General features: G+C 43.1%; 2 protein-coding genes across 2 annotated transcripts in view; both read left to right on the top strand.

The window, feature by feature from the left end:
- The first annotated feature begins 2,062 nt into the window (after nucleotides 1-2,062).
- On the top strand, nucleotides 2,063-3,801 carry LOC149443687 (general transcription factor II-I repeat domain-containing protein 2-like). The gene is made up of 2 exons (XM_089655379.1): nucleotides 2,063-3,740; nucleotides 3,782-3,801. The coding sequence occupies exons 1-2, from the start codon at nucleotides 2,063-2,065 to the stop codon at nucleotides 3,799-3,801; spliced, it is 1,698 nt and encodes a 565-aa protein (XP_089511505.1).
- Nucleotides 3,738-12,552, top strand: part of NCF1 (neutrophil cytosolic factor 1) — a 57,913-nt gene continuing 49,098 nt past the window's right edge. Inside the window, exon 1 of the mRNA XM_089655388.1 lies at nucleotides 3,738-3,924. Coding sequence (XP_089511514.1) covers nucleotides 3,880-3,924 — 45 coding nt within the window. The 5' untranslated portion in view covers nucleotides 3,738-3,879. The remainder of the gene's footprint in view (nucleotides 3,925-12,552) is intronic.

The raw sequence follows: 12,552 nt of genomic DNA, 5'->3' as shown, positions 1-12,552 counted from the left end.
CAGCTTATGTTCAGAGATGTTCAAAGTTTATTAGACATTAATAAGATTATATAGACTACAGATAATAATAAGGGAGGGGGGAGCGAGTTTCAAAACTGTAACTTGTAACTTTCCATCATGAGCTAACTACATGAAACATGACATATACATTTCTTGGTACAAATTATTTTGGCTAACTTTCTGGGAAAACAGCCAGACAAAGACATTGTCAGGGTCGTGTTAGCTTCTGTTGATACATCCTTGAACAACCAAAAACAGTTTCATTAAACTTTTAATATCTCTACAAAAAGCTAACTTAATACTTAAAATGGCGTACATAATACAAAATGGAAGTTATCTAGATCCTTTCAGTACCCAGATCAGACGTAGATCCGCTTCCCCAAAAGAGCAGAACACTCCCTTGTGGTCAATTAAAACAACCACCATGGCATAGTTTAACAGAATCCATGTCATAGACGAGAGATCTAGTGATGAAGAAATAACAGAAATGCCCTTGGTCTAGAACACTGAAACATGTTTCACCCAAGTTCTTTACCAAGCGCCTAAGACTTCTGCCATGCCCTAGGGCCTGATTTTTGTAGGGAGCACTAACCAAGGCACAGAGCTGTAGGGATTTTGTCCACATCCAGTGTCAAACTTCAAGACAAGTCTAGTGGGGTGATCCAGAGACTGCACCCTCATATTCCACACTGCCATAGAGAACGCAAACAGTCTAGAGTGAAAATCAGAACATGGGACTGCCTTGAAGAGGACCCCACTAAACCAAAGACCCCCCCTTAAAATGCAGGGTCATTTACCTCCTGGACTGCAGAGTCTAAATTTGGAAAAGAAGACACTGGAATTTGTCCAGGGGAAGGGAAAAAACTAAAGAGAGGATAGACTAGAAAATTATCCTTGAATACAACAAGCAGTGAAACTATTCCAGAGCTGAGTTCTGAAGAGTTAAAATTCTTCTGGGCCCAGTAGGGTCTGCACCACTGTCAGGCTGACTGAGCCTGAGTTGTTTTTTTTTTCCTGTAATTCCTTTATTTGCACAAATAACATGCACATAGAAGGAAGGAAGTGCACTGAATAATAAGAATGTGCCATATTGTACAAAAAGTTAGAAAAAAAAACATTGTCATAGCCAGTAAGAAAAGGTATATAAGACAACAACAAAGTATTGACAAAAACAATGGTTCATATAGAGCAGGGGTGGCGAACACGCGGCTCTCGAGCCGCGTGCGGCTCCCGGCCAAAATGAATGCGGCTATTTGCCTCTTATCATATTTTGTATACTGTGGCTCTTTGCCAAGTTTCATCTTTCTTTGGGGAGGTGGGGAGCGGGTACCTGAATTTGACAGGTACCCGCTCTTACTTCTTTGTTCTTTGATCTTACCTGTTCCTCTATCCAGCGGCGCGCTGTCTTCCGGCTTCTGTAGTGTGGGCACTGGGCATGACAGCCGGGTGCCAAGTGCGCATGCGCAAGAAGCGGTGCTTTTTGTGAATGGTAAGGCCGTACCTGGGACATATGACAGATCCCAGAAGCCGCCGGACCAATCACAAAGCGCAAGTGCTTCTCGCTCATGCGCACTGGGCACCCGGCTGTCATGCCGAGCGCCATTACAGAAGCCAGGAAGACAGCGCGCGGCTGGATCGAGGAACAGGTAAGATCAAACAAAAACTCTGCGGAAGTAAGAGCGGGTACCTGTCAAATTCAGGTACCCGCTCCCCACCTCCCCAAAGGTCAGCAGTCATCTGTACTGTCCGCAGTCTCTGGTCATCCCTGTGCTGTCCGCAGTCTCTGGTCATCCCTGTGCTGTCCGCAGTCTCTGGTCATCCCTGTGCTGTCCGCAGTCTCTGGTCATCTCTGTGCTGTCCGCAGTCTCTGGTCATCCCTGTGCTGTCCGCAGTCTCTGGTCATCCCTGTGCTGTCCACAGTCTCCGGTCATCTCCTGTACTGTGTCTGCAGTCCATTAGTTCAGAATTTTTTTTTCCTGTTTTCTGCCTCTAAAACCTAGGTGCGTCTTATGGAGCGAAAAATACGGTAATACGCATGCAGGATGTTACCCTCGTCGTCAAAATGGCAAAATGCAAAGCTAAACGAAAATATGAAGATGAACACAGGACATTTTTGGAAGAATGGGAAGATGCTTTCTTCTTTATTGAACGGAATGGGAAATCGCTGTGTTTAATATGCAATACTACGATATCACATTTCAAGGCTTCAAATCTTCAGCGTCATTTTAGCACTCTCCATGCTAATATTGACAAGGAATTACCCAAAGGTACTGAACTACGCAAGCACAAATTGAGCACCTTGAAAAGCCAGGTAAAAAGACAGTCTCAAATGTTTCAGCAATTAACCAAGCATGGAGAAACTGTGACACTTGCATCCTATAAAGTGGTGTGGAACATTGCCCGTGCTAAAAAACCATACAATGAGGGCGAGTTTCTAAAACAGTGTTTTGTGGATGTAATTGAAACTTTGGCTCCAGACAATAAAAAACTCAAAGATTCCATCAATGATCTCCAGCTGTCACGGCACACAGTTGAAACCAGAATAGCAGACATAAATAATGAGATTGAGTCAGATCTACATGCAGACTTGAACGCATGTGCTAATTTTAGTGTTGCATCAGACGAGTCATGCGACATACAAGACAAGCCACAGTTGGCAATATTTGCGCGAATGGTTTCTGAGGACTGCGTGATTAAAGAAGAGCTTCTCGACATTGTCCCATTAAAAGACAGAACTCGCGGCACTGACATAAAAGAAGCAATGACTGACGTTTTTAAAAAAGCGAATATGTCTTTAGAAAAACTCACCGTAATAGTCACGGATGGAGCACCATCGATGATTGGCTCAGTAAATGGACTTGTGGGTCTTTGTAAAGGTGATGATGCCTTTCCTGAATTTTGGAACTTCCACTGCATCATCCATCGTGAGCAACTCGTGTCCAAAACACTGAATTTAGACCACGTTATGAAGCCTGTGATGGAGATTGTGAACTACATCCGTACGCACGCCCTTAATCACCGGCAATTCAAGAATCTCATTGCGGAACTTGACGCAGACTTGCCCGGTGACCTGCCACTGCACAGCGCAGTGAGATGGCTCTCAAGAGGCAAAGTAGTTTCGTGCTTTTTTGAGCTTTTGGAAACAGTAAAATTGTTTATGGCAGAGAAGAACAAAACGTATCCTCTGCTTTCAGACCCCAAGTGGCTTATGGATTTGGCTTTTTTAGTGGACATGCTTTCACACTTGGATAAACTAAACGTGGACCTGCAGGGGAAATTAAAAACTCTTCCTGAGCTGACACAAAGTGTATTCTCCTTTGTAAACAAGTTGAAGCTTTTCAAAGCGCACATTCAAAACAGCAATCTATCCCATTTTCCTTCTTTGCGCAGCACTCAGCAGAAGACCGGTGTTAAAGCAAATATAGCTGGATACGTGAAACAACTTACACAACTGCAAGAGAAGTTTACTTTGCGGTTTGAGGACTTGGACCAAAAAAGACCACAGATCACTTTTCTCATCGACCCGTTTAATGCTGACACCGACTGCCTGAAAACCCCGCTTGTCACTGATGAGGCAGCGAGTGAACTAGAAATGATTGAGCTACGCGAGGACGATAGACTGAAATCTCTTTTGAAAGAAGGCCATGTTACGTTTTGGAGAGCTGTGCCAACTGAAAAATACCCGTGTGTAAAAAGAGCCGCTCTCAAGCTGCTGTCTATGTTCTCGTCAACATACGTCTGTGAGAACCTGTTTTCTACTTTGAAACACGTGAAATCAAAGCACCGGTCCATTCTGACTGACACTCACGTAAAGGAACTGCTCCGAGTGGCTACAACTGAATACAAACCTGATTTGCAGAGGATTACTGAAAACAAAAGATGCCAGAAATCCCACTGAGATTATCATCCCATCACTCTAACAAGGTAACAAAATATGTGAGGTAGTTTGGAAAAAACACCTGACTGAGCATGTTTGTGTTAATATTTTAATACTCCATCAATTTATATTATACATCCCCTACCAGTGTTTCTGAAGTGAGTTCAGTAGTTGTGTGTATACTTGTGTGTTAGAGTGAGAGAGAGAGAGCCTGATTCACAGGGATCAAGTGGCTTTCATCCCTGGGAGACAGGCGGGTGATAACGTTCGTAAGGTGGTTCATCTTATACATTTTCTACAACAATGGAAAATACCGGGATTCTTACTGTCCTTAGACATATATAAAGCCTTTGATTCTCTATCCTGGGACTATCTGCGGTTTGTGCTGTCTCGCTGGGGTTTTGGGGATTCTATTCTTTCTTGGATTCAAGCCATGTATTCTTCCCCGTCGGCTTCTGTTAAATACGCTGGGTATTTCTCAGATTCCTTTCCTATTTGGCGAGGTACGAGACAGGGATGCCCCCTGTCCCCAGCACTCTTTGTCCTGGCGCTTGAGCCGTTGGCTATGGCGCTCCGGACTGATAGCAATATATCGGGGGTTCCATATGCTGGACAGGAGTTCAAGTTGAACTTTTTTGTAGACGATGCCCTCTTGACTCTCACTAACCCCTTGATGACGCTTCCAAATTTGCAACAGGTTCTTGAGCGCTTCTCCTTGATTTCGGGTCTCTGTATCAATTTGGATAAGACTGTCGCGCTTAATATTACTTTGGCCTCAGATTTGGTTTTGCGCCTACAGTCCCACTTCCCTTGTAAATGGGCTTCTTCTTCTCTGGAATATCTAGGCATCCGCTTGACCCCCACCTATGACTCACTGTTTGCTGCAAACTACTATCCACTGCTTCGCTCTGTGTCCTCTCTTATGCATTCTTGGCAATTTTCGCACCTGTCGTGGATTGGACGGATTAATTCAGTAAAAATGACCATCTTGCCGAAACTGCTATACTATTTTTGCACCCTCCCAGTGCGGGTTCCTCCTCATTTCCTTCGGTTGCTTCAGGCAAAGATTATGTGTTTCATCTGGGCCAATAAACGCCCCAGAGTTTCCAGAACTACGCTTTTTGTCTATAGACTTCAGGGTGGCCTTGGGGTTCCCAATGTTACTAAATATTATCAGGCGAGCCAGATCGCCCCGCTATCTATGTTGCATGCTTCCTCAGACATACCTCTCTGGGTCCTCCTGGAACTACCTAATTGTGCCCCTATTGCGATATCGACACTTCTATGGCTTCCCTCTGCCCTGCGTCCCACGGCACTGAGTCCGATTTTGCTCCATGGCTTGCAAGTGTGGGACTCGGTATGTTACTCCAGTGGCCTAATGTCACCTTTTTTGCCTTTGCTCCCAAACACTAACAACCCCCTCTTCCCACCAGGTTTAGATCAACCAAGGGCATTTTCTTGGTGGGTGACCAATGGTTTTTCCCAGGTACGACACTTTTTGACCTCTCGGTCCTTCCCTACCTGGAATTCTCTTCAGGAGTCACGGGATGTCCCTCCGGCTGAGTTTTTTCGTTACCTTCAATTGCGGCATTGGCTGATCTCATTGCGGGGCACGTCTGTCTTCCCGTACCAGAAATCTGCCTTTGAACAGCTTTGCCAACAACGGCCAGGCGCCCCAGGCCTTACTTCCCTTCTTTATGCAGCTTTGAATAAACGCTCGCCGCATACTTCTCTTTCATATGTCATTCAGTGGGAGCGCGACCTGGGAGTGGCCGTGGATCCGGAGGACTGGAATAAGGCCTGGTCACTCATAGCTAAATGCTCATTTAATACGACCACGCTGGAGGCAGCCTATAAGGTATTGTTTCGCTGGTACTGGGTTCCGGCTCGGTTGGCCCGGGCTAACCCTGCCTGTAGTGATCAATGTTTTCGGGGTTGTGGCCATCGTGGAGATGTATTGCTTATCTGGTGGTTATGCCCGAGACTGTTTCGTTTTTGGTCTCGTGTGTTTGGCCTCCTTTTCACCTTGTTCCATCTCTCCATCTGCCGGGATGCTCGGTATGCTTTGCTTCATTGCCCCATATCGGGCCTCTTAGCTCATCGGCAGAAGTTGGCTTCCTATCTGTTTTTATCGGGCACTAGAACAATTGCTCAGGCCTGGAAGAGTCCGGTTGTCCCTCTTCAGGGGGTGCGGGACAGTATGACCACTATGATGCTCAACGAACAGATGTCGAGTATCCGCAACGACTCCCAACATAAATTTTTGAAAATATGGGAGCCGTGGTTGCAATATGCCTTTCCCACACTTTCCCCGGCTAGTCTGGCGTTCGGTATTGGTGCTCTTGGACCCCTGCCCCTTGCCCCTCTCTTTTTTTTTTTTTCTCTTTCTCTCTCTTTCTTTTTCTTCCCCTCCTTTTTTCATTCTTTCTCTGTTTTGGTTATATCTGGCCTGCTGCGTTTAGTTGTTATAGTCAGTTACAGTAATGTTTTGTAATTTATGTGCCATTGATAGCCTCTGTGTGGGCGTACCTTTTGCCCTGTTGGCATTAGAGCACTGTTTTTCCTTTTTTTTTTTTTTTTATTTTGCATTTTTTTTATCTGTACAATTGATAGCCCCTGCGTGGGTGTGTTCTATTGCCTCTCTTTTATACTGTTTAAAAATTAATAAAAACCATTGAAATAGAGTGAGAGAGAGAAGGGAGAGAGAGAGAGACAGGTGCCACAGCAACCTCCAGGGTAGTTGATGTGTTAACTCTGGCTAAGTTGCATTTGATCTGTGTGTTGAGGGTGGACACTTACCTTGAAATGAACACATTGTTGTTTTGTAAGGGGAAGAAAGTGTTATGGTGAATAATATGGTTTTAATTATGTGTTTTTGTGTGAGTGTTTGTCTGTTTTGACAGGTCACTGCGTGGTGTGGCTCTCTGACTTTCACAGTTTAAAATTTTGGCTCTTTGTGTCTAACTTGTTTGCCACCCCTGACCTAGATGATTGCAGCAGAAGTGGGAGCGGGTACCTGTCAAATTCGGGTGCCCGTTCACCCCTGCTCCCCAAAGGTGCCAATCCTTAATAGGGAGCGGGGGACAAAGGCTTAAAGCAGAATGTCCCCTTTTGGGTGGAGCTCCACTTTAACCATGGCAGCAAGAAGAAGGAACAGAGTGAATACCTCTACACCATTAGGGCCTACAATGGAGAGGGCAGATACAATACCCATCATGCTTTCACTAGGATTGTGTCATTGCTAACCTACATCCCTTGCTCTGGGATATGTCACAAGGTAGCCAGGCGGCCTGGTATTTTCTGCTAACTTATCCTGGATCCATTTCTGTGTACATAGTGAAGGAAGTTGTCCTCGAGTTGTTCTAAGTAAAGTTGGCCATCCCTTATCCCCATCCAAGTTGTTTTCCTTCAATAAAACAGAAAAAAACAAGCTCATGGATTGGTCATTGTCTCTGAGAGGAAAGCTGGAAAATGCATGTTGCCTGGCTGTGCAGGAATAGTGGGACCCAAAAATCCAGTGGCTTCTTAGGAGGTAGCGCTACATTTATGATTACTTTTGTACCAAGTCCATTATATGGACCAATTATGTATACATAGTGAGCATATCCTCCTCTTAAACTCTCTTCTGAAGGGAGATAAACTTCAGATAAATTATTTAGTTCCCCAATATCCTATTTCTGAATTGGTACCCAAAACTGAACATCATATTCCAGATGAGGTCCTAATGCTTGGTACAGTGGCAAGATTATTTCTCCCTCTCTCTCTGGAGTCTCTACCTATTTAAAAACATATAGTATTTTTTTTTAGAAACTGCAGACTGGCATTGCTAGTATTAGGTCTATAATCTTCCAGGACTACCTGATCCTTTTCAGTTATTGATTTGTCTAGTTGTAATCCCCCTAGTATGTATGATGAATGTATGTTTTTATAACTTTACATTTTCAACATTAAACCTCATTTGCCACAAAATTGCCCAATAAAACAGTGTATTCAGAATGGCTTGTAAGTTGGAGACATCCTGTAAACCTTCTTTCACTGACATGACTGACTACTTCAATTCACTATGCATGTGGGGTGCTAGATAATCAGAATTTTTTTATCAACCCCTGGAACAGCCAGTACAATCACTTTGTTTGTGGAGTTTGTGGCTATAGGCCACCTGCATTCTGTTGTCCAAAACCTGATAACTACTACTCTCCGCACTCCCTAAGCCCCCGGTCACATCAAGCCCGATTTTGAAATCGTCCGACTTACAGTGAAGTCGCAGAATTTCAAAGTCGGGTGACTTGCCGATTTCATGTGAGATTTGCCAGACATCTGATACAGATGTCTATGCAAATCGCACCAAAAGTAGTGCATGCACTACTTTAGAATGACCGCTCTAATAGCGTACAATAGGGTGCGACTTGGCCTACGATTTGCAAGTCGCATGCCAAGTCACACCCAATGGGACCAGGGTGTAAGGGTTGTGTGGAATTAACAGATACAGTGGGTATAGAAAATAATCATTTTGTTGTGATTATAACAATTTATGAGTTTATAAGTTAACAATTTATAAGTGAAAGATATAACACAAACATGTCAGAAAAAAATAAAACAAATTTCAAAACATAATCACAGGGTTAGAAAAAGGATCTCCCCCCAACCTAAAAATAAATGACTTGTAAACTCAATCAGGTGTAGCTAATCACCTTCTCAATTGCGCACAAAGGCATTTGATTTTCAACTGTGATCAGCTGTGGTCATTCTGATTAGCTCAGCATGAAAAGAGCTTTCCTGGAGTGCAACTGAAGCAATCAATCAACTACATGTAGCAAGGCACTGTCAAAAGATCTCCGTGATAAAGTTGTGGACAGGCACAAGTCAGGAGATCCAAAAACAAACGAAACCAGCGCTCAAATCTTCATGCAGACTAAACGGTATTCTGAATGCCAAATGATGAGGTGCAGCCCTTCTAAAATCGGGAAATCTGGGTACTGGTGGACAAAAGCAAACAAGGGCGCACTCTCATCGTGCATTACCGTGGTACACCACGTATTTATTAAGATAACAAATAGATATATACTCACAAACCCAAAAGTGAATAAAAATAGAACAGGTAGTCCATGACAACAGACCAATGCAATACTGCGCCCTGCATAGGGATAAGCTGACGCGTTTTGGGAGATGAACCCCCTTCTTCAGAGCTAAAGTGTGTACCTGCTGATCCGACATATATATACCAAAGTGTGCTAAAGAGGTCAGAAAAAAAACGCCCCCCCCCCCCGCACACATAACAGCCCAATCACAACAGGCCAATCAAATTCACCTCCAGAAGAAGAAGAAGAAAACAAACCCACAACACATCGATGAATGAAAGAGGAATACTCACTTACAGCACCAGGACGTGTATACATCAATGACTCTTGTAATTCTTACAATGGGGCACGTTTTTACAAATAGCAATCAACTGCACAAGATGATGTAAGGTGATGAATTAGAAACATTTATGTCTATGAATTATGGATGTATAGAATAATGTGCCACATGTAGGAACCCGCGTGGCGTCTGTGCTGCTCGCCTCACTGGTATCATGTGGAAGTGACCAGAAGACAGATGGACATGTCAGTTCGCTTGCGCATGCGCACTGCGCTGTGGATGATCTGCGCATGCGCCTGGAAGCCGTGCCGCCCGACACACGCCGAGGAAGTGTGTCAGAGTGAGGGCGGAAGGGGGAAGCTGGTTCCATATGTAGTGCTGGAAAAGCACTACTAACAAGTATTGTGGCAGATATAAAAACAGAAATGTGTGGAACGAGGTGTACTTGTTGGCAATCAGGAGTCACAGCACTAATACAAAGGGTATGAAATATGAAATCAGGCTGTAGTTGAATAGTAGTAAACATGTATACCAAGCCCCTGAGAGTGCACCTTTGTCTGCTTTTGTCCACAAGTCAGGAGATACGAAAAAATGTCAACGGCTTTATCAATGCCTAGAAGCACAGTGAAGTCTATTATTAAGAATTGGAAGGTGTTTGGTACAACATAGACCCTCCCTGGATCAGGATGCTGCTCCAAACTGGATGAAAGAGTCAGGAGGAAACTGGTCAGAAAGGCTACCAATAGGCCTACAGCAACTCTGATGCAGGTGCAGAAATTTATGACAAACAGTGGTCATTGTGTGCATGTGACAATATCACATTCTCCACAAATGTGGCTTGTATGGGAGGGTTGCAAGGAAAAAGCCACTCCTCAAGAAAGGCCACATGCAGTTACAACTGAGCTTTGCCAAAACTCACCTTGAAGATTCTGAGGCCACATGGAAAAATGTGTTATGGTCAGATGAGCTAAAAATTGTATTATTTGGCCTCAACAGTAAATGGTATGTCTGGTGGAAACCCAATACAGCTCACCATCCAAATAACACCATTCCTACAGTAAAGCATGGAGGTGGTAATACCCTGTTATGGGGGTGTTTCTCTGTAGCAGGGACCAGAGCACTTATCAGGATAAAACGAAATATGGATGGGGAAAAATACTGTCAAATTCTTCAGGGAAATCTGCTGCCCTCTGCCAGAAAGTTGTCAATGGGAAGAAGGTTTACCTTCCAACATGACAATGACCCAAAGCACACAGCAAAAATGACCACACAGGAGGAAAATGTGAATGTCCGTGCATGGCCTAGTCAGAGCCCAGACTTAAACCCCATTGAAAATCTGTGGAATGACTTGAAAACTGCAGTCTACAAAATGGTCACCATCCAATTTAACTGAACTTAAGCAGTTCTGCAAAGAAGAGTGGGCAAATATTGCAACGTCTAGATGAGCAAAGTTAGTAGAGACATATCCCAACAGCAGGGAGTAGTTCAACAAAATACTGACACAAGGCGGGTTGATAATTTTTTCCAACTCAGTGATTGTGTTTCGTTTTTTTGGGGGGGTTTTTCTGACATGTTGATGTTATATCTTTCATTTGGATGTTATAAGTTGCACTGAGTAAATACAACTGGATAAAACAGAACTGTGTCTGTCTTCATTTCAGGCTGCAAAGCAACAAAATGTGATTATTTTAAAAGGAAGGTGAATCTTTTCTATACCCACTGTACATAAAAAATCCTTTTATCTTTATTGTACAGGACACAGGTCCTTCCCCTCTCTTCTCCGTGACCTCTTTATTGCTTACTAACAAAACTGGAACTTCATGGAGTGGGCATGGTTATATGGGGACACTAGGGTTGGACCCAAGAAATCTTTTGCCGTTGTCCAATCACCTGATAGTCTATGAATTGATTACTGTGCCCTGCTCTGTACTTCAAGATACAAAACTTCTCTTTTTTGGGCTTACCTGTAAAATCTGTTTCTTGTAGTACAGTACAGAACACAGGTTCATCCCCTGCTATTTAACATTGAGGCTTGTTGGAATGGAAAAAGTTTTATCAATTAATTCCCCAAGTGATCTTCGCTTGGGAAGTCTTTTAGATAGCATGGTGATCAATTGTTGGATATAAATAACGAGCAGAATTCTCACCGTTATGTTGGAGGGGATGTGGAATTAAGGGTACAATGGCACATATATGGTGGGATTGTCCAAAAATACAAGGGTTTTGGCAAGATGTAATCCAATTCATACAAGAGATATTGGGGACAACTATACAGAAGGACCCATGGGTGTATTTATGTTATAGGACAGAGGCATCATTGAAGCAGTATAAAAACAGTATTGTACCACCTAATCAGCGTGGCTAAAGGACTTATTCCAAAATTTTGGAGGTCACAGGAACCTCCAACAATGAGGGACTGGTTGGACAGGGTGGAATATATAAATATGATGGAGGAACTATACCATATAGATGAAGGTAATATGACCAAATTTAGAAAGGATTGGGGAAGATGGTTTGACTTCAAGACATCTGGAAAATATATTGAAGTGATGGGAGGTCCAGGAATCTGATTGGATGTAGGAGAATAAAAGGGAATTATCTGTAAGGCAATAGCATGAATAAGGAGAAGGAAAAAGAAAGGCTGGAGGGAAAGGAAGAACAGTAAGGAAAGGAAAGAGTTGGAAGTGAGGATCGAGGAGAAAGAGGTATAGAATGGAAAGTTAGAAAGAGAAGGGAAGAGCTACATGGACCAGGGTAAATTATTGGGAGGTTTTGGGTGTGGGGAGGTGGGATTGTAAAATTTTAGGGGAATGGTTGTATTTTGGATGTAAATGTTATTTTGCTGTGTTTTTGTAAGGAAAAATTTTTTTTATAAAAGATTTAATTTAAAAAAAAAGATAGTATGGTGATAAAGTAGTTTACCGATGATTGATGACCTCTGTTCCGTGTTATAGAATAAGTCCCATACTTGCATCAGTTTAGTATGGTGTCAATGATATAAAGGGAATTTATAGTGGTTTTGTTCAGTGCATATGCATTTATTATGAAGAGGACTAAAAAAAGAAACATTTAGTGGCAAGCAAATAATGGCATTGCATCTTCATATTGTGTAGTCTTCTCTGCAAGCAGCAGAGCTGGTCTATTTACATGTTAATCAGTTTTTAGCCAGCCAGTAATGCTTTAGGAATCCTTTGTCATTCCTTGTAAAACAAAGGTCACGTGTATGTATACGGTATATGTGTGTGTACAGCACCAAACCCATTCATTATATGTAATGTGTGTATCCCATTACCTACAGACATCTGCTCCTGCTAAAA

Source organism: Staurois parvus, unplaced genomic scaffold, assembly GCF_062004578.1.
Source record: "Staurois parvus isolate SC_StPar_1 unplaced genomic scaffold, SC_StPar_1.0 ptg000839l, whole genome shotgun sequence".
In the NCBI taxonomy this organism is placed as follows: domain Eukaryota; kingdom Metazoa; phylum Chordata; class Amphibia; order Anura; family Ranidae; genus Staurois; species Staurois parvus.
This window is presented reverse-complemented; position numbering and strand designations above follow the sequence as displayed.

What these genes read in the sequence shown, in the direction of transcription:
- LOC149443687 (XM_089655379.1), top strand. Translation starts at nt 2,063, where the DNA reads ATGGCAAAATGCAAAGCTAAACGAAAATATGAAGATGAACACAGGACA. An exon ending in GTTCTCGTCAACATACGTCT is followed by an intron (nt 3,741 to 3,781) that starts GTGAGAACCTGT and finishes GTGAAATCAAAG; the next exon opens with CACCGGTCCATTCTGACTGA.